The following is a 20,245-nucleotide window of genomic DNA, read 5'->3' as shown; positions in this document are numbered from 1 at the left end:
GAGCTGACTCCCCTCCTGTTTATAGGCTCCCTTTAGGTACTGGAAGGCTGCAACGAGGTCACCTTGCATCCTTCTCTTCTCCAGGCTGAAAAAGCCCTCAGCCTGTCTTTGTAGGGAAATGGAGAGGTGGTGTGTGGCAAAAGGTGCGAAGGATTATAGAATATCCCAAGTTGAGTGAGACCAACAAGATCACTGAGTCCAGCTCCTGGCTCCACGCAGGACAAACCAAAATCCAAACCCTCCATCTGAGAGTGCTCTGCATGTCCCTCAAGGAAGAGAACAAGGTCACCATACTGTTTATTACAAATTACTGATGTGCTGTTCACAGCCAGAGCAGCACAAAATTCCCTATTTTGCTTTATGAGGTATTTGTATGGAACATATATAACAGCCTATGCCTTCAAGTGTCACTTTGTGTGTCAAACTTCTGCCTGTCATCCTCTGGCAAAACCTGAACTCTCTACTGTTTTCAAAGCAAGAGCTATTTTAGGCTGTAAAACATTGATGACCTCAAGGCTGCCTCCTGCCAAAAGTAGGAACTTTTTCATCTTTGTGACTCAACAGCAAAATACACCTAAAACCTCCAGCTGCTTTGCACTTCATCAAGGATGCTTCCCATAGCCCTAGCAATGGGCAGTAAACAGGTCTATCAGCGTAATAAAGATAGCATCTGTTTAAACTCTGCATTTGAATGGGAGAACAACATAAGTCCTATCTACATCTGGTTCTGGAGCTCTCTCCTATCTGCTTGCAATTTGCAAGGCTCACAGTATGGTCCCTACAGGGTGGAGGAGGAAGGCAGAGGTAGCTGCTGGTCCCTTTTCAAGAGATCAGAAGGTTCAGGGCACAGCAGAGCCAGCAAAGACCAGTTCTTGATAGCTTTGGGCTGTGAGGATGACCTTCTGCATGCATTCTCTGATGGCTCATAAAAGCTGAGCTTCAATAGGGAAAACATCTCCTCTCACCCCATAAAACTGGTAGGAACTTAGTTATCTCTACAATTTCTACTCCTCTGCAAAGTTAGCTGAAATTAGGCAATGGGTTTGACAGTTCTGAGGAAAGAATAATCACCAAGCAGGGTTGTGTAACTCATCCCTTTGGAATTCTGGAAATCATGATAACCTGGTCAAAACCCAACAGCCTCATAGCACTGCCATAGGGCCTACTATAGTGCTGACTTCAAAAAGATGGAGAAGAATAGTTAGGCCGCTTGGAAAATGTTAAATGTAAAGGAATTTATCCTTAGGGGGTTGGTGAGGCAGCGGGACAGGCTGCCCAGAGAGGCTATGGATGTTCTCAAGGCTAGGTTGGATGAGGCTTTGGGCAACACGGTCTAGTGGAAGTCTTTGTTTATGGCAAGTAGATGATCTTTAGCATCCCTTCCAAATCACACCACTTCATAATTCTGTGATAAAATCCTCCATAAAGTCCAAACAGAGGGGATCAACTTGGAGAACCCAGAGCTTTCTTCCTCACCTCGTTGATGTCAACGTGCCCGTAGGGAGGCTTGCGGTGCCGATACATCCAGAAGGCCAAGAGGATGGCCACTGACAGGACAGCAATGGGCAGCAGGGAGTACACCAGGATGTTAAGCAGGGAGGGCGTTGGTGGTGGCGGCTCATATATGACTGTAAGGAAAGAAAAGGGTAAACGAGGGGAAGGACTTCTTAGATGTGCAAACACACCATCAGCTACTTGTCCAAATATAATTAAACACCGTCCTTTCTTCTACTCTGAAGTCTATAAGGCACAGTGCTATGTCTCACTGCATCCAACAGAATTTATAAGACTCCATCATTTACTCTTTTCCACATTGCTATTACGAATGATCCAACGGTCCAGATCATACACTTTGGACTGAGCTTCCCTCTAATCTTTATTTAAGACGGGCATTTTTTCTGGGATACGTAAAGACATAAAATTTCCTTCCCTTAACCCTTCGGAAGATATTAAGCAAACACGAAATCCCTCACAGTGCTGCTTTGCCTTGTACAGTGATTGACAAGATGTCAGTTTGTAGCAAAATGCTGCAAGAGCCACAATCAAATGCACTATTCCCACAGTAGTTCTTGTTCCAAATTACATCAGTTCAGTTGAGATACAAACAATGGGAATACTAAATGGAGCCATGTTGCTATGTTGGAGACAGGGAAGGAAAAAATAGCAAGACTTGCCAAATAAAACAAAAAACTGTGAGAGAAAGAATATTTGCTACTAGGTTGCTACGGGTACGTTAATAACAGGAGATAATAAAAATCATGTAAACAATTAAAAACCTAACAGGAAAGCCTAGGAAAATCTGATAATGGTTTGTGGGGATATCTCAGTCTATGCAGGTAGTTGATAGCAAAAGAAACCATCCTAAGAAAAGATACACCTGCTTTAGTAATTTTCATTGAAAGATACCTTTGTGAGCCTACAGCAAAAGGAATAATCATTTTTCTATTAGCCTCAAAAGAAGAACCTGCTGTGACTATTTATTTCTTGAAATATATCCAAAAATACCCATTTCCTTTTAATTCCCAGACCAACAAAATGCTGCATTTTAGCCAATAAAACAAGGTTTCGGGTGCTTGTGAAATGAAAATTATTGAAGGTGTCAGAATGCCTTTATGAGTCTGTGTCTTGATCTACCTTGTGTGAGTTACACTGCTCTCTTCCTTGCGTGCTTGCTTTTGCTACGAGCCCATTGCAAACCAAGGGAACCAAATCCTCTCTGCTGATGCATGAGATGGTGGTACAGTATACTTCAACCAGAGAGAAACGACATTAAAAAGCTATTCTTAAGGAACGCCAGTATATGGGATCCTTTGTAACCAGCTGACCACTCGTGTGCTGTCAGGTATGCGTTTGTGATCAACATCTAGCAACCCAAATCAGGTCAACATGAAGAAACCCCCATCAACACATCATCCACAGCACACCTCACCTTCTGGGCCGGTTACTTCAGGCAAGTGGGTGAATTTCTCATTGCAGTAGTTGCCCTCGCAGCAGCAGAAAAACACTTGAGGGTTTTCTTCTGTGGCTACACACTCTTGCCTGCATCACACGCAGCAGCAAAGGGGAGAGAGAAAACAATGTCAGTCAACTCATGTTTGGGAGCAAATGCAGAGCTTCCCCCATATTGTCTTCTCATGTCCCCTTCCACCAGCACAGCTCCACAGGCTCTGCTTGCAGGAAACTTGGCACTCAAATACCCCAGTGAATAGCAAGGACCCTCGAAAAGGCCATAAAAGAAACAAATGCTTCCATATGTACTGAAGGCATTAGATGGCAAGTAATAAATAACAGCAGGCTCCGCTAAGTGAATGAGAAACAGAAAAGCAATGAAGAGATGCCTCGTTCCCTGAGCTGTGTTGTTCCTGCAGCCTGCACGTATGCTGCTGAGGGCGAAGGGAATTTAGGCATGCTGTAAAGCTGATGCTATAAAGCACATACGAAGAGGGCTGCATGAAGGCTGCTCTCACAAGCAGAAGCATCCCCAGCTCCCTAACTCTACACACTACAAGGGTACCAGACACCAGCAGCGCCTCTGATTGCTGAAAGCAGGTGGGAAGCTGCAGGGCTTTTTGTTTTGGTTTTTATTTTTCCTTCTGAGTTTAATCTGCAGTGCCACCTCCTTCTCCTTTAAAAGAATCCTATACCCACACAAAAGCCTGTAAGGAATTCAGGCTGCAGCTCTCCTGTTTCTCATTTGCCCATTCTCCAGGTAGCTCTCTTAGCACTGAGGTTTCCCTCTGTACTTCCACACGTCCTCCCTCTCCCACAGATCGATGCAGTGATTTCTGCAGTGCCCTGGCAGTAATTTCTTTCTACTTCTTAAATACCCGCTTCCCTTCCCCATCACTTTTTGCCAGGTTGCCCTCTGCTTTTAGTTATTTTGCTCCCTCCACAGAGAGCTGTATCAAACTATTTCCTGAAGACCAGCTAAATTATATGCATGACTTCCTTCCTTCAACCACTCGGAGGAAGCAGCAAAACAATCATATGTGTTTGACATTATTACTCATTTATGAACCCAGGCCAAGCCTCCCTTTCTGTGGTATCGCTGACATAATGCCACGAGAAGAATGGAAAGGGCTCTCTCTCCAATCATCACGCAGGGTCTCTGTCAGGACCTTTTTTTGGGGGAAAAAAAAGCAGCGTTAGCTAAAATGGCTCATGGAAGCACTTGGTGGGCTTGGAGGGCTTTTTCTGCTTCACCTTCAAAGAAGAAAGCAGCTATTTGAGTCATTCAAATGGACAAAGATATTTCAGCAAGTTAAGCAACGCTTCCAGATGCTCTTCCCTTGAAATCAGATAACAAGCCCTTTGGATTTCACCGCATCAGTATCAGAGTCTTCAATAGCAAAGACATCCTTCGCTAAATCTGTTGGATCAGAAATCAAGCTAATGAATGAAAACAGCCTGCTCCGCATCTGCAGTTCATTATCCCAGTTGGTGTGTGCTCAGGGCAGCCATCCAGGTACGTATGACATGTTATACTTAGCAAATATTAAAAATGATATGGTGGGAGAGAAAGACACATTATTCCATGGTAGCGAGTGCACGTTTTGGAGCAGTTCATGTGGTCTTGAAGGAAATGTGAGCACAACCTCTGCTGTGTAAATAAACGAACAGCGCAGGGTTGATTTTTAAACAGTCCTTTCTCCCTATAGCCTTAAACGCTCACGTGCCACGTTCTTGTTACCTCAAGATAGACAGCAGAGGAAGGAGCCATCACCCTCAGCATCTCAACTGTTGCGTTCCTGCATTTGTCACCTTTCTGTGCCAAAGATGGAGCAGTTGGCACATCACGCCGAGTGCTGCTGATGCACTCAACCCAGCAGAGCTACGGGAAGACAGGGCAGGGCCGTGTCCTGTTAGCTCCATGAGCATCACCCAAGGAGCTCAGCATCCCACACAGAGGTACTCTGGATAAAAAGCATCAACAACAGCACTGCTGACTGCAAAAATCAACTTTTAAACCATTTTTACCATCTCGGGATACGCTACCTGCATGAAAGACTGAAGAGGGCACTCAAGGGAAAAAAAAAAAAAAAAAGACTCAATTTTTACAGCCTTTATTTAATTAAAGCTAACCTTTATTTCAAATGCTGCTTTCAACACTCGCACCGTTTCCTAATTCTCAGATCTTTTTGCTCTGCCCTGAACTGCGACTTTGAAGAATCAGGCTGTGGGATAATGGATGCTCAACCCTGCAGTTGCAAAAAGGCTGGTGAGGAGCCCTGGAAACTTTGCACCATTGTAACAGAGCAACACGTTATGACAAAGATTAAGAAGCACTACATCCCCGTGCAGAGACACTCAGTGACAATACAAGTGTCACTGTGTACGAGAGCAGGCACTGAAAGGAGAAATCTGTTTACAGTAAACACTTCTGCTTGCAAGTAGGGAACTGGAGTGACCTTCTGTTCTCAGAAGGATCGGCGTTAAGATGACTAATAGGCCAAGAAGGATTGATTTATCAGGAAAGAATAAAAATTTCACTATATGTAGAGCGCAACCATACAACTGGCAAGGGAATAGGTGTGGTGGGAAAGTAACCCCAGCGCTAATAAGAGAAGGAAGAGGAGGAACTACTAGGACAAGCCAACAGGCACAGAACCAGGGCTGGTGCACAATGACTAAGGGAAGCTTCCAGCCTTTGGACAAAGCTGGTCTCAGCTTAAGCCCCACGGCTTAAGATTTGATGTCCTAAAACTTTTGGAATCGGAATGTGCAGCGGTGACTGATTGATTGGGAAGGATGCTGCGACTGGACAAAGGTGACAGCATCTTATATTGGTGTGACATCAAAGGTAAACCTTTGAATGTTACGTTCTATTAATCCTTACTGATGGGGCTGGGTTTTGTTTGGTTGGTGTTTGTTGTTTTGTTTTTCTTTCAGCAGAAACCCCTGCCTGAGCCCAGAACCACCAAGCATTGTCCTTTTGAACTGCACAACTTCAGAGTGCCATTTTCTATAGTGCAGTTATTTCCCCTCTGTAGAACTGCATCAAGGGGAGCGAGAAAAGACTGGTTTATTCTCCCAGCTATTTAATGAGGCTGGAGCCCTCGCACTACAAAGCTTCTTTCCTTCTCAGCTCACTACAGGCAGCAACACACAAACACGCGCTTTGCTTTCACTGCCTCACTCTTTCTCCCAGCTCGTCTCTTAACTCAGCCGAAAAACAGCAAAACTTTTTGCAACATCACAAATGCCAGAATATCTCAACCTCTAAATACCCCCAGATATCCGTGTTTTTTTTCTTTTTTCTTTCTTTTTTTTTTTTTTTCTAGAGAGCTCCAAATGATTCCAAGTTTTCCTTTGTATCGCCAAATGCTCTTGGAAGAACATATTGCTCTTCATTTGATGGTACAGGACACGTTTTTCAAAGCACGCCAGAATTATCAAAGCCTTGCTAAAGGAAAAAAAAAAAAAAGGAAAAACACAACAAAACTAAAACTGCATTTTGCAGCTTTTATTTAGAAAGTAACGTGACAATTTTGAGAGCTGCATTAGCAACAGAGGTAATTACTGGGGATGAATGGGCCAATTGACTTGGACTCGCTTTCTTTTCCTCCATGCAAAAACCATGAGCCTTTGCACTTAGAGGAACAATTAAACCTGCATTCAGATAAACCAGTTAGGCTATTACCTGTCGTAACAGTTGAAGTCATCTAACCAGCAGCCTTTCTTCACCAGCTCGATGGATCCCGAGTTGTTTCTCCAGGAGGCGTAGCAGTGGAGCCGCTTGTCCTTCTCCCCCTCGCAGCGCTCCACGCCGCTCTGGTTGGTCTTCTCCAGCTCCCAGTTGGCGTTGTAGTAAATGCATTCCCTCGTTTCTGCCTCCCCGTGACCTGGTCCTGAAGCAAAATTCAAAGCCTAAGTACGTTCAAGCAACATCATTAACAGATCTCAGGGAGGCACAGCTCCATGGGGCTTGGCTTTGGGTGACGCACGCGTTAGTATCGCTCTCTATCATGGATAAAATACGCATCTCACAGACGTAAGCTTCAGCACAGCGTGGTTTCCTTTGCCAGTGGATATGAAGAACAGAGATCAGGTTTGCCTTAGTTCACACCAGGACCCTGTGGAGAAGCCAAGAGCCCAACAGAGACCCACAGGTCTCCTCTGGCCCAAGCAACGCACACAACTGTAGCACAGGAGGGTACAAGGTAACCCATACCTGGTGTTTTTAACCACAGAAATCCTGTTTAGGAACAACAACCTCCCGGCGTGCTGCTTGCTGCTTGCTGGGCTGTCACACAATGCAGTTACACACTCCCTCTCCATCACTATTTCAGGAAGCACTGTCTAAAAATAAACAGTTTATTATGCGGATAGGACGTAACTGGGAATAGATAATATTCAACCTGCAGATGAGAGCCAGACCAATGCTTATTCCTCACTTAGATCCTGTTTTAAGCTTATTTTGGTAAGGCGCTGCTAAATGCCACATTTTAAGTTGTGGTTGCCATGGCTCGTGCCCCTTTCTACCCAAGCAGCATCTTAAGCAAAAGCAACTCTATTCCCTGAACAACTGCAGCTATACCAAATGGACCTTTGGCCACCACAAATCAGGGATTCTCCATAACCTTTTCCTCCTACTAGCTTTGTACCAAGAAGTTCTTCAGGTCCCCCAGGTGAAGGAATTCCTTCATGGCCACCAGACTGCACAGCAAAAACACAACTATAGGATTTATCAGCTTGAAAAAGGTATCAAGCAAGGGAACACTGGTATCTCCATGTGAAATATTTTGTCTTAAGTCTTAGAAATTCTCTCTTCATTTGGAAATACTCTGCTCTGTGACATTTTGATGATTTGTTTAAAATGAAAAGAAGGGAACCAAACACATGAGTTGGAACAGGATACTCTGAAACAGGAAGCTCATGATTTTGCGAATCCTGAGATGCCCTGCAGCCATCTCTCCTTGGGATCGCACAACCCAAAGCGAGGTCAGACCTGGCCATTATATTGATGGATTGCAGTCACAGAAAACATAGGTATCTCAATGGAATGTGTTGAGTGGGTAAAAAGCTTGAGTGGCTTCATCAGGATGGCAAAATGAAAGTGCTGAGCCCTCAGAAAAGCCAGACCTCTGCAAAACACAGAACTACTTTACTGGCAAGATCATTTTGTAGTACTTTCTTGACTCTGCTTTCTCCAAAGGTATGCAAGGTTTAATGTTGAGATTAAAGCAGCCAGGGCCACGTGTGGACAATCTAAATGCAAACTTGTCTGTGATTACTGCTAAACACAGCAAATAAGGCACTTCTGAAAGGTCTCTAAAAGATGACTCAGTTTGGCCTTCAGGAAACACTAAGCAATGAGTGGCTTACAGCCAGCAGATAGAACAAAGCCTAGGTCTGGGCACCAGCTCCTGGCTCCTTGTAGCATCAGCTGCCCTATCTGAATGCTCATCTACCACCAACTTAAGTATACTCACAACACCCAGCCAGAGAAAGAAGCACTACTCTAATCCCAAGAGCTGAAGCATGAGGACTAAAGGACTTGTTCCAAGTAAACAGGGAGGAAGCCTGACCTGTCTGTACCTTCTCAAGCTGCTACATCTCCAAACTCCCAAATTCCCAAAATCAGCTTTCAATTTTGCAGGGATCAGAAGTGTGTAAAGCCCTAGGAGATGGCATTTAAGCTAAAGAATCAAGGTATTGTATGCAATCCCATCTACTGCACCAGTTTTTAGCTCTCAAGAGGCAGCCAGTAAAGAGTGCGCATCATGGAATCACAGGATCCTTTAAGTTGAAAAGACCTTCAAGACTATCAAATCCAACCACCAACCTTAGATATCGAGTCCCACCACTTAACTATGTCCCTTAGCACCAAGTCCACACACCTCTTAAATACCCCCTGGGATGGAGACGCCACCTCCTCCCTGGGCAGCCCGTTCCAATGCCTGCTCACGTTCTCCATGACAAAATTCTTCCTGATATCCAATCTAAACCTCCCTTGGTGCAACTTGGAGCCCTTTTCTCATGTCCTGTCACTTAAGGAAAGATGGCCCAGCACAGAGCAGGAGCATCACAAGAACTGCCATCACAGTTACTGCACGGGCTGGGGGTGATGTGCCCAACCCGCTCTGGGTGCCAACACCAGGCCTCAGCGATGGGTAGCTTATGGTATGAAGCAAAGACATCAGACTAGAAAGATCTTTTTGCCTTTTGAAGAGGTGTTTGATTCCTCAATAACTCTTTTTCAGGAAGAATGTTTCATCTGCATCGTGGGAGAGACTGGAAGGGAGGAGGGGTAGGAGCAAGTCATAAAGCTGGTTTCAGAAACTGGAAATTATATTCAAAGCACACACGAACAAGAGCTCAATTTCAATAGCACCTGCAGGTTTTATCGGCGCTCGCAAAGCTCCATCTGAGTTTTCCTCTGACAAGTTGCTTACTATAATAAAAACAACCTACCAATATCCCTCAACACGGAACAGTGTCAATATTGACACTCCTTGTTAAAGCCTTGATATTTGTTCTGCTGATACTTACACCATGCTTTGTTAGGGCACATTAGGGGTTTTTGCTAAATAAGAGTCAAATCAGCAGGAAAGCAAGGGAGCATTGTCTTGTATGCATGAGGAGGTGGTATCTTTTTATTTATAAAGGAATAAGTAAATATCTTAGCTTCATTGTAATACTTAACATGGCTTCCAGCTGATAGCTAACACTCACTATCACCTTCTGGTTCATTCCTCGAAGCACATTTTCTAATATCATTTCCATCAGCCCAAACCAAATCCTGCTTCAGCACTAGATGGAAATTTCCTCTCCCTCTCCCAACCAAATCTCTCAGAAAGGAGGGGATTTAATGAACCGTTTGCCTGGGAAGCAGCCCCAAAACCTAATCCCGGCTCAGCTACCTCCGTCTGTAACCTCGAGCAATATTAGGCAGCCTCTGCTTTCTTCACCTGAGATGAGGGCTGATGCAATGCACAAAGCTGCGGGGAGAATTGAGGTTTCCACTGTGCTTTGAAAAGAGAAATTTCAGCCTGCTAAATCCTGAGCTCAGCCCAGGCTCCCTTCCCCCAAGACAGTTGTCTTTTCTGGAACAAGTTTCAGATTAAGAGTAAGATCTGCTTGCAAACACACAAAAACCCAACTCTGCAAACAGCAACCGCGCCAAGAAAACGGCCTTTCACAGTTTTTTTCCCACTATCAAAGTTGAACAAAAGCAAGCACAAAGTTTTGGATGACTAGTACATGTCTGTTTTCCTCACCACCACTCCCAAGGATGCTTGCCTTCAGGAGACACTCAAAGAGCCTGTGTGTTTCCTACCCGCTTTCCAGTATTTTTAGCGCATCTTTTGGTGAGCATCCCCAGTCTGCTGGGTGCCCAGAGCTGCAGGAAACCCTTCTGCTTGTGCTCAAATGGCCTCAGAAGGAAAGAGCAGGGCTCTGCTTGCCTCTTCTTCCCTCACTGGGTCACAGGGACATGTGTGCCCATTACAGCAGAGCCACATGAAGTCTGCAAGAAGAATTGGATGGGATTGCCCCAAAATGGGCATGGGAAGCACTTTTGTCCTTCCACTCACACATATCTAAGGAATAAATGCAACAAGGGTTGGCTTGGAGCAGACTGGGCATCCCTTCATGCACAGCAGCAACAACTGGTTCTAATCCCATGACTCACTCATTTCAAGAATAAAGTCTCAAGTAATCTGATTTCTTTGTGATCCTGTGTGGAGTCAGAAGCTGGACTTGATCTTTATGGGTCCCTTCCAATTCAGGATATTCTATGATTCTAAATCCTTCTTGAAATCAAAGAAGGCTTCACTATAGCAGCTGTGCTTCTGACATCCCATTGCATGAAGGAGGAGCTTTAGGGATGCTGCGGAGTGGGGATGATGATGTACCACCAAACCAAAACAACACTCAGCATCCCAACACTACGATGACAGAGGGAAGCCACCCACCACCAACTTCTTGCACTCAGCTCCGAGAAGCTGTTGTGAGGTTGGTTCCCTTGGGTCCAAGTCTGCTACAAAAGAGTGCAGCATCACAAGGGTTTTTCTGAGTAAGACCAGCACCCATCAAGGCAGATAATGATGGGAAGAGCACCGAAGCACTGTGCAACCACTCCTGCACCTGGGAGCTGCAAGCACAGAGGAAGCTCATTAAAAAGGGTCCTCCTGAACCACAGGACTCCAGCCTTGGGACTTTGCTGTTGATCCGAGACTCAAACTCTGCTCTCCTAACATGGAGCTGCCAACAGATCAGCGGGGCTGTGTCATTATCCGACATCTGCTAAATTATAGCCAGGATCCAAGGTAGCAGCTCTGGGTCTAGGTGTTAGCAGTTGCTGAGCTCCTAGCTCATAATTAGATACGCAGGGAATATCTTCCCCAAGGCTGAAGGCTGCTATAAATCTCAGCTCTTTATCTCTGCCTGTCCCCTTTTTAAAAACTAAAATGAAAGTATATACGAGAAGATGGGATGTGTCAAAATAGTCTGCATAAACACGGAGTGATTTCCCAGACAGCCTGTTTGCCTAACTGTCAAAACCACCGGGCTTTATACACAAAACTGTGTATGCAACTGAAGTTATTTGCAAACACTTGGTTATGTCCCTATATAGCTATTTGTACATGTAATTTTATAATATAAAATGACAGAGATTGTACACTGAATTGGGGTAATTGCCCTCTAATTTGGAGGGTAATTGCATGTAGCAATTAAGCAACTGCAGATGCATTCTTGCATGTGTGATTATGAAAGTCGGGCCCTTTGTTTGAGGTTTGGTTTTGTTTTCAAGAACTATCCCTCAAACCACAGCAGCGTTCGGATGGGCTGGGGAAGGAAAGGCAGCTGGTGCTCACCTGGCCAAGCAGCACCCGCCAGCCACACGCCTGCAGGGATGCTCAGCTCGTCCCACCCCACTGATCCAAAAGTTACATGCAAGACTGCAGCTTAAAGAGATTCAAGTTGTTGTTGATAGCATTTCAGATCACAAAATCAAGCCAGAGGAAGGCTCGCAACTGGGAAAGTTTGGGAAACGCTGCTCTAGAGAGACCACCCAGTTGTATCTCTGCAGAGCCTATAATGAATCCACAATTAGTACGTGTTGCTCCAGCACTTATTCCCTCAGCACAATGATTTCATTCCTGCTGTACTTAAATAATAAGCCTAACTACGTTTTTAGGCAAGGCATCAAACCAGCGATGACATCTGTGGTTAAGTACATAACTGCGCATGAGGATTTAAAAACTCACTGCTTATAACCCTGGCTCTTTCACAAAGCTTCGAAGCAGCACAGCCCCACGTACCAGAAATGAGCTGCTCCGGCCAAAACCTCACTGCACCTTTGGGCTGGCAGCCCATCCACATCACTGTGGACACTCAGACACAAACCTCAGGCTCAACTCTTCTGGCCACATGGGTGTGGGAGATCCTCTAGGGCAGGAAAGGGCAGCCCCTCGGCTAATTAAATATCCTGGTTAAAAAAAAAAAACACAACTTTTTCCAAAATGTTCTGGCTTTTAAGCCCAATCAGGTAAAACCAGTCCATGAAGCACTGAGAACATCACGCCAAGGGAGGATATTACTTTGAATTCTGTTTTCTGTCAATAGATTTGGCATATCCCACGATAAAAGAGCTTGGAGTTTTCTAGTCAATCAATGGTTGTTAATCTATTATCTCAGCATCTATTGCCATGGTAACCTGCAATGATGCCATTGACAACCAGTCTCAAAAGGACAAGAGGATTTAAGTCATTTTCTTTTAAAATTAAAAAAGGAACTTTAATATTAAGAAATACATCCTCCCTGCTCACCAGGGATGACAGCTCAGGGCTTCTATATTCACACCATGACTCACACTTCACAGCTTCCACGGACATCTGTGTAGCATCCCCTTCCCATATATCTCTTTTTTAACTTGGGCTTAAGTCGGTTAAAAGATAACAAGGAAATTATTTCAAAGAATTAGGTCTTTATTGCAATTTTCCCCCAAACTGCTAGCACTGTGAAACATAGGGAGGTGGTGGAGTCACCAACCCTGGAAATGTTCAAGGAATGTATAGAGGTTATGTTGAGGGACATGATTTAGTAAGAACTATTGGTGATGGGAGGACGGTTGGACTTGGATGGTCTTGTATGCCTTTTCCAACTTTGGAGATTCTGTGATTCTATGATAGAAGCCACATCATTACCACCAACTGAGGGAAAGAATGCAGTAAATATTTAATTCTTCTGAATAGTTTCCCTGGTACTTTAGATTGAAGAGGATGGATAGAAAAAGGATCTGGAGAAGGACACACAGAGCCCAGCTCTACACAAGCCCACAGCACCACACAGGTTCTTGCATAGGGATGGAACTGAGCGAGGTGAGTGTGACTCAGTTCTCTGAGATAAGGAGCATGCACACACACGTGTGCAGATGATGAGATTAATCTCTTGGCCCAAAGGGGACGATTGCTCAGAAAAAGGTTTTGTAAATCATTTCTCTGGCCAAAAGGGATCCAAGGAGGTTTGGCCAGGCCAGAGGCAGGGCTGGCATGCAGCAGGACAGAAAGATTGCCAGCAGTTAATCAATGTTTGGAAGTAGTGTATTTTTTTTTTACTTGAACATAGCTGGTCATTCTTATATTTTATCTAAAGAATAGATATTTTAGTTAGCCACTAGAAAAATCCTATTTTGTATCATTTCAGTTAAGGACAAAGCCAAAACGTAATTAGATTACTCCCTTTGCATTGCTAACTGTATTTGTCTCCCCAAAAATGTTTTAGTTCTTTAATAAAGCCATCAGGGAGATCAATCAGAAGCATTTAATGCCATGGTGTTTCTGCATTTCATGTTTAAATGCACTCTGGGTCACAAATGAGGTAATTTGGGCAGCAGTGCTCAAATTGGATTAGTAACAATATATAAAAAAGGCCCTTAAAAAAAAATATATATATATATATGTATATATATATTGACATGCACACATTACTCTGCTATGCCCGAGAAGATAAAAACAAAATCACAGAATCACTTGAGTTGGAAGGGATCCTTAAAGGCCGTGTAAGTCAACTCCCCTGCAATCAACAGGGACGCCTACAGCTCCATCATTCATGAAAATGAAGCCAGTCTTAATCAACATCATCATCATCAACACAAAGCTTTGCATCAAAACTGACCCCAAGTCCCTGCTGGGCATGACCAGGTACGGAGCCACTTGTCCCCAGCATGTCACCACCCCAAAGCAAACATGTATGCAAGATCCTCACCACAAATCCTACCTGGTGAATGCTGACCATTCCTACACTGACCCTGCTCATTAGGAGACACCTCCTTGCTTCCTCCATACAACCACAACCAAGGAAATTCTTCGCTCCCGATAGGATTTCCATAAGGGTTAGTCCAATTTTCCCCTCCAGACCATGACATTTTGAACAAGCACATTGTTTTTTGGGTATTTTTTCCCCATAGATTTGTACATTAAGCGTTAATGCATTAATTTGTGCATTAAGCAGCCCGTTTATTTGGCTTTGGATAGTGACAACTGCTCTCTGGCATGAAAAAGGACCCTTATGGGCTATGCATTGTGCAAATAACCTATTGAAAACATTGTCTCAGCCCTCAAAATTTTCAGGCTATGTGAGAAAATATTAGACTTTCACTGACAAGATAAAGATATTTCCAACTATACTCCTGCAAAGATTTTGGCCAGATGCACAAATCACTAAGTCAAATATGCAGTAAATTCTGAAATGACATTTAAAACATAATCATTTGTTCTCTTCCATGTTCCTGGGGAGACAGCATGAGGTCTCGAAAGAGCATGGGAGAAGGAAGTGAAATCATGTATGTTCATAAATATTTGCTCCCCACACACACTGAAGTTTTGAAAAGCTTTCAAAGCAAGCCCTGCTCAAAGCCATTTCCTTCAAGGCAAAGGGATGAGGATATGGGAGCATCTCCTTGTGGAGCACAGAGACATCAGCAATAACCACAATAACCACTTTCCAAGCCGTTTCACACGTGCCTGCTCCATCCCACCATCTTCATCCTCCCTCAGATTAATAGAATCACAGAATATGCTGAGTTGGAATGGACCCATAAGGATCACTGAGTTCAACTCCTGGCTCCACACGGGACTACCCAAAATGAGACCAAACATCTGAGAGTGCTGTCACCTATGGAAATGCTTTTTTGGAGCTCCTTATTTCTAAGGCCTCATCCAGACAGGGGCTGCTGTGTCTAACACACCACATACACCTAATATAATAGTGGAACATCAGACCTGCTAAGAATTTTGGTACCCAAACAGCAGCACCTCGATTCACAATCTACATGTGGCCCTCTGAGATTTAGCAGCAGGGACATTTCAAATATGCTTTAAAATGTGCTGAGTCTACTAAGATTGGGCCCCAAGTGCTTTTCTATTGATTCTGCTTGACATTTCCAAATACCACAATTCCAAATTTAATTCACTGGTAATTGGAAAAACTGTAATGCATGTAAATGGACAAGATGATCTAGGAAGTCCAAAAGGTCAGGCATCAGGAAAGCATGCCCCCAAGAACTAAATGATGTTTGTTTGTCTTCTTGTCACCGTCTTCCACTTGAATAATCAAAAGCTTGGAGCTGGACAGTTTTCTCAGCAGGATGGAAGAAGAAAGAAAATAAAATAGTACAATCTTTCTAAGCTGCCAGGACAGAGTTCAAAATCAGTTTTAAGCTCCATCACCAACCAAAATCCAGATGCACTGTAGAGATGACTCACTTTGTCAGCAGATGACATGAGCGAGTGTTGAATTCATGAAATAATTAATTTCATAACTCTTTGTCACTCGATTCTTTTTAGGGTGGTGAGGCACTGGCACTGCTGCCCAGATTAGTTGTGGATGCCCCATCCCTGGAGGCATTCAAGGTCAGGTTGGATGGGGTCCTGGGCAGCCTGAGCTGGCTGCCCACTGCAGGAGAGTTGGAAATGAATGATCCTTAAGTTCCCTTCCACCTAAGCCATTCTATGATTTATCTAGAAATCAGGTATCTAAGGTTGCCTTCCTGCTGCTCCTTGGCTTTTCTGGTATTTAGCTTCTCCTTAGCACCCAGTGAAGGGCAGGGAACGGCAGAGTAAAAGTCTTACCAGGTCTCTCCCTTTCCAGTGCATAACATCTGGCCTCTATTCTACTCTGATGATGAATACTGGTAGGTTGATCTCACCTGAAGTCTCCACTTTATTCCTAAGATGAACCCCAACTTCTCCTTCAGAGCCACAAAGGGCATCAGAAAGAAGAAATGCTGCAGGATCACGCAGAGGATCTTTATGCAGAGCCACGGGTCGCAGCTAAGCCCACATCTCCCTCAGCCTGCTTGGATTTGTGTGGTCAGTGCTTTGATGGGTATTGAAGCTCTTTGGGGCAAAGAGCATTCTCATAAGACATATAGTACAACTAAATTCCTGTATTCATACTTACGTTCTAGAGTTTTAGGTGCTGGTCCAACCTGCAACCACCAGTGCGTGAGCAATCAGCAGTGCTCCAATGACCTCCTACACGTTAGCTCAAAGGGTAAAAACATGACACAAGCAATAGCTCAATTTATAGCTGGTGTTACAAGGATGAAGGACAAGCAATCCATTACCACATCCCAATCAGAATTTCCTCAGTTCAATCCACAAAAGTATGTATGAAAACACTTGACAGCTCCTTGAAGCAAACGATATCTTACATCCTAAACGTTCACATCATTCAGGTTTTGCAAAATGAAATAAAATAAATAAAATGAATAAACCCGAAGCAAAACAAATAAACAAACAGAACACAAATGCACTGTCTTTTGAAAGCCTCTTTTCCAGAGTGCACTGGTATTTGAAGAGTTAACAGGCTTCAAGTGAAGAAGGAGAAGGCTGAGCCTAGTGAGAAAGAAAAGGGAGGCAGGAAGAAAAGTGACTCTCTAGCCTTAGCAATCACACACTAGCCTTAAGCCCTCCAAAAGGAAGTAAAGACATTCCTAAAATTCTTCACAGGATGAGAAGCCAGTTGTCAGCTGAATTAGAAGTCCTGTTTCTCCAGTCTTTATACTCCTAATGGCAAATCCCACATGAGCAGTTTCAAAAGCCTCTTTTACAATGGAGTATCTCCCGAGTGACTACAGCACATCTAAGACTTGTCTCGTGTTTACAGAAATGTACCTTTCTCCTTTGTGTCTATTAAAAAAAAGCAACCATCAAATGACCTGAGGAAGGAATGTAGCACAATCCAATAGCATCATGCAATTTCCACTGATTGTTTCTGTTACAATAACGAAAGGCACAGAAGAAAACGGCTGGATAACTTCAGATTCTCCAAAGACAAGTTATACAAGAAATGCTGAAGAGTTATTATGTGAAGAGAAAAAAAAAAATTAAATCACCTTATTAGCTTTTATCTCGATTATACACACTCACCAACATCTGGATTTCACTCTGAAATAAATCTATTTCTGAGCAGGGTTGTCCTGGAGAGCTGAAACTCTGCCTGTTCCAGAGGCAGAAAGCAATAAAATAACTGTGTACCCCCAGACAGTTACTCTCCTTCCCAGTTGTTTTACAGTGTTTTCAAGCCATAAGAAAGACTGAAACTAGTTCCAACCCTTTGGATCACAGTGGACACATGGCATGGAAGAAGGAGCATTTACCTTCCATGCATCCAAGCTTTCTGGATGATGTGAGCTCTACAGCTCCACCCTGGAAACTGGAGATGTCTTTCCCCGGGTTGCCCCTTCCCAAGGTGACTAAGCCCCAATATTACATTAAATGACAATGCAGCAGTGCACTCCCAGATGACTTCCAAACCACAGGTAGGTTTTGGAGCCTCCACGATCCCTATCTCTGAAGCTGCCCCTACGTATTCAGATGATGACATATGAGAAAAAGGAAATGGAGGTGGTCTTGTCTGGGCACTTAGAAGAATACCATGAGTATTTGGAAGGGTTTAGCACTGGAAATGCAATGAGAACCCCGGTGGTACAGATAGCTGGGTGTCTGAGAGGAAAATGACAAAATAAGGTTGGCAGTCTTGACTGTACAACTGCTGTAGTGACAACAAGGTTTCGTCTCTTGTGATTCACCTTACGTTCAGCTTCACTGGCACTGCTCTGCTGCCTAGTTCCAACACAAAGCATCTTCCTGACATGCCCTAAGCCATCTTCCTGACATGCCATGCCTCGGTTTACCTGTATATAAATCAACTGGCATCAATCTGTGAAGCACTACATAAGATGTGGCTCAATTTCCAAACTACCGTTTTACACACAAATCTTCCCTCTAAACTGAATAGTCAGTGGAAAGACCTTTCCTGCTGTCAGAGAGGAGGTCACGCCTTAACAAGGCAAACTATTTCAAAACTTGAAGATATTTGACATTTCTTTCCCTCTCAATTCTCCAGAATTCAATACGAGGGGAACCAAGGGCCAATTCCTCCCTGTTTAAACTATACTGCAAAAATCATTCAAATACTCCCTCCAGAACGTGCAAGATGTTCATATTAGGGTGCAGCTCAATCCTTTCCTTTCTCCTTAACAGCATCATCAGCAAAATGCAATCATCACTCATTGATTTCTCATGAATGGGAAAGGAGCCTGCAGGAGTATGTACACACAGGTCTGGCAGCCACATGTGGATGAGAGAACTCCAACCCTGAACACCTCACTGCCTCCCCAAGCTCACACACACCCAGGGACACAGACATGCAAAATATTCCCACTTCTCTAATACAGAGATACAGTACGAGACATTGCTGTGCACTCAGAGGGAGAAGAAATGGAAGACACAACGTCAATAAATTCAATTTTCTCTAAATTAAAAAAAAAATAAAATAAAATTCCAAGGAAACGTCAAAAGTTCCCCTGCAACAACAGCCAGTTGAGCAATAACAGCAGTCAGTTACTAGGTTTGAACATATGGTTTTTCAGCCAATTTTTGTGAACTTTGGTAATGCGCTGCAGCTACCCAAGAAGAGCAAACAAAGCATTAGATAACTTTTCAGAGTGCAGCACTGTGCATCTGTTTCACATGGACAAGCAGGTGAATGCATCTGACCCAAGCAAGCAGCTCAAGGCACTGCAGCATATGGAGAGCTCTGCATCTTTCCATATCTTTCTTTTTAAGGTCAGAGGAAAGATAGTGCCATGGGAGAGTGTCAGCCCCTTGACACGTGCGGTCATTTCTCATGGGTATCCATCAGACTTCTCATATTTCAATATAAATACTGTAGTACATGATTTACACTATTTAATACAACAACCACAGCAAAATATAATCTAATTCTTACAGCTATCCTAGGGCTTTATGTGAGCCCAAAGATATCCTCTTTTCTTAATGCTGAGTAAAGACTGGAGAATAACATTTCTTACTGATCTTCTCCATCTCAGAGTTGGCTCTTATTTTGTAAGGGTGAAACAGCCAACAAAGCTGCAGTAAAAGTTGGTGGGATTCAGGTCCAAAACAGATCAGGGGAAGGTGGTTCCTCAAGAAAAGGGCAGGTGATGTGGTGAACTCCTTCCTAGAGGATGCACTGCTGCAGGTTTACATGAGCTCATGGGAACACTGGACAAACTTACAGCAATAAGATGGGGACAGGCTATTTGCTGGGTGGGTTTTTGTTCCAGTCCATTCTGGCCAACATATATTTGGCCTTACTCAAAGCCCTCAAACTGAAAAACACCAGTTGCTGAGGTAAGGACACGAGCTGCCTTACAGAGTTTGTCCCACTCTCCTTCAGACCAAGGCTTGGAGCAGCTTCTCAGTGGGCAGAGCTTTTGCATGGGATTTTCAACTGCTCACTGGCATTTTCCATCTTAACCACTTTTTAATGTTCTATGTGGCAGGATGGTCCTTCCTTCCTTCCTCCTTTAAAGAGGAAAGCACGCATGAGTCATCAACAACAATGCAATATACATTAACATCACATCATAAATGACCTTTACATTGAAGCTGAGGAAACTGCCTGTGCCCACCTGAATGCCTCCTGGAAAAAGATGTTGGCCAAGAGTTGGTCAAGTTGCTGGCCAAGAGTTTGAAAGGGAGTAAAGATGCTTTTGCAGAGTAGCCAGCCTCAGCTGTCTAAGGTGCCCGATTCTTGAGGGGGATTAAAAAAAGCTCAGAATGTCTCAAACTGGATATCTCCATCCAACTTTTTTTTTTTTTTTCCAGTAGGATGAGGACTACATGTTAGTTGTGCTAATATACGCCACACATTTACTGTAAATTTAACTCCTGTCCCTGTGCCACTGTTTTTTTTAGGAAGGAGATAAGTAAGATCTCTCTTCTTAGCA

The 20,245-nt window shown here is 43.8% G+C and overlaps 1 protein-coding gene across 1 annotated transcript in view; it reads right to left on the bottom strand.

Moving 5' to 3' along the window:
- Positions 1 to 20,245, bottom strand: part of ACVR2B (activin A receptor type 2B) — a 94,402-nt gene that overhangs the window by 16,845 nt on the left and 57,312 nt on the right. The window contains exons 2-4 of the mRNA XM_031607790.2: positions 6,641 to 6,848; positions 2,930 to 3,039; positions 1,477 to 1,628 (exon numbers count right to left, since the gene is read on the bottom strand). Of these exons, the coding sequence (XP_031463650.1) occupies positions 1,477 to 1,628; positions 2,930 to 3,039; positions 6,641 to 6,848 (470 nt within the window). The remainder of the gene's footprint in view (positions 1 to 1,476; positions 1,629 to 2,929; positions 3,040 to 6,640; positions 6,849 to 20,245) is intronic.

The sequence above is a fragment of the Phasianus colchicus genome, chromosome 6, assembly GCF_987193195.1.
Source record: "Phasianus colchicus chromosome 6, bPhaCol1.hap1.1, whole genome shotgun sequence".
NCBI lineage: Eukaryota > Metazoa > Chordata > Aves > Galliformes > Phasianidae > Phasianus > Phasianus colchicus.
The sequence above is the reverse complement of the archived record's forward strand: the minus strand, read 5'-3'. Positions and strand labels throughout refer to the sequence as shown.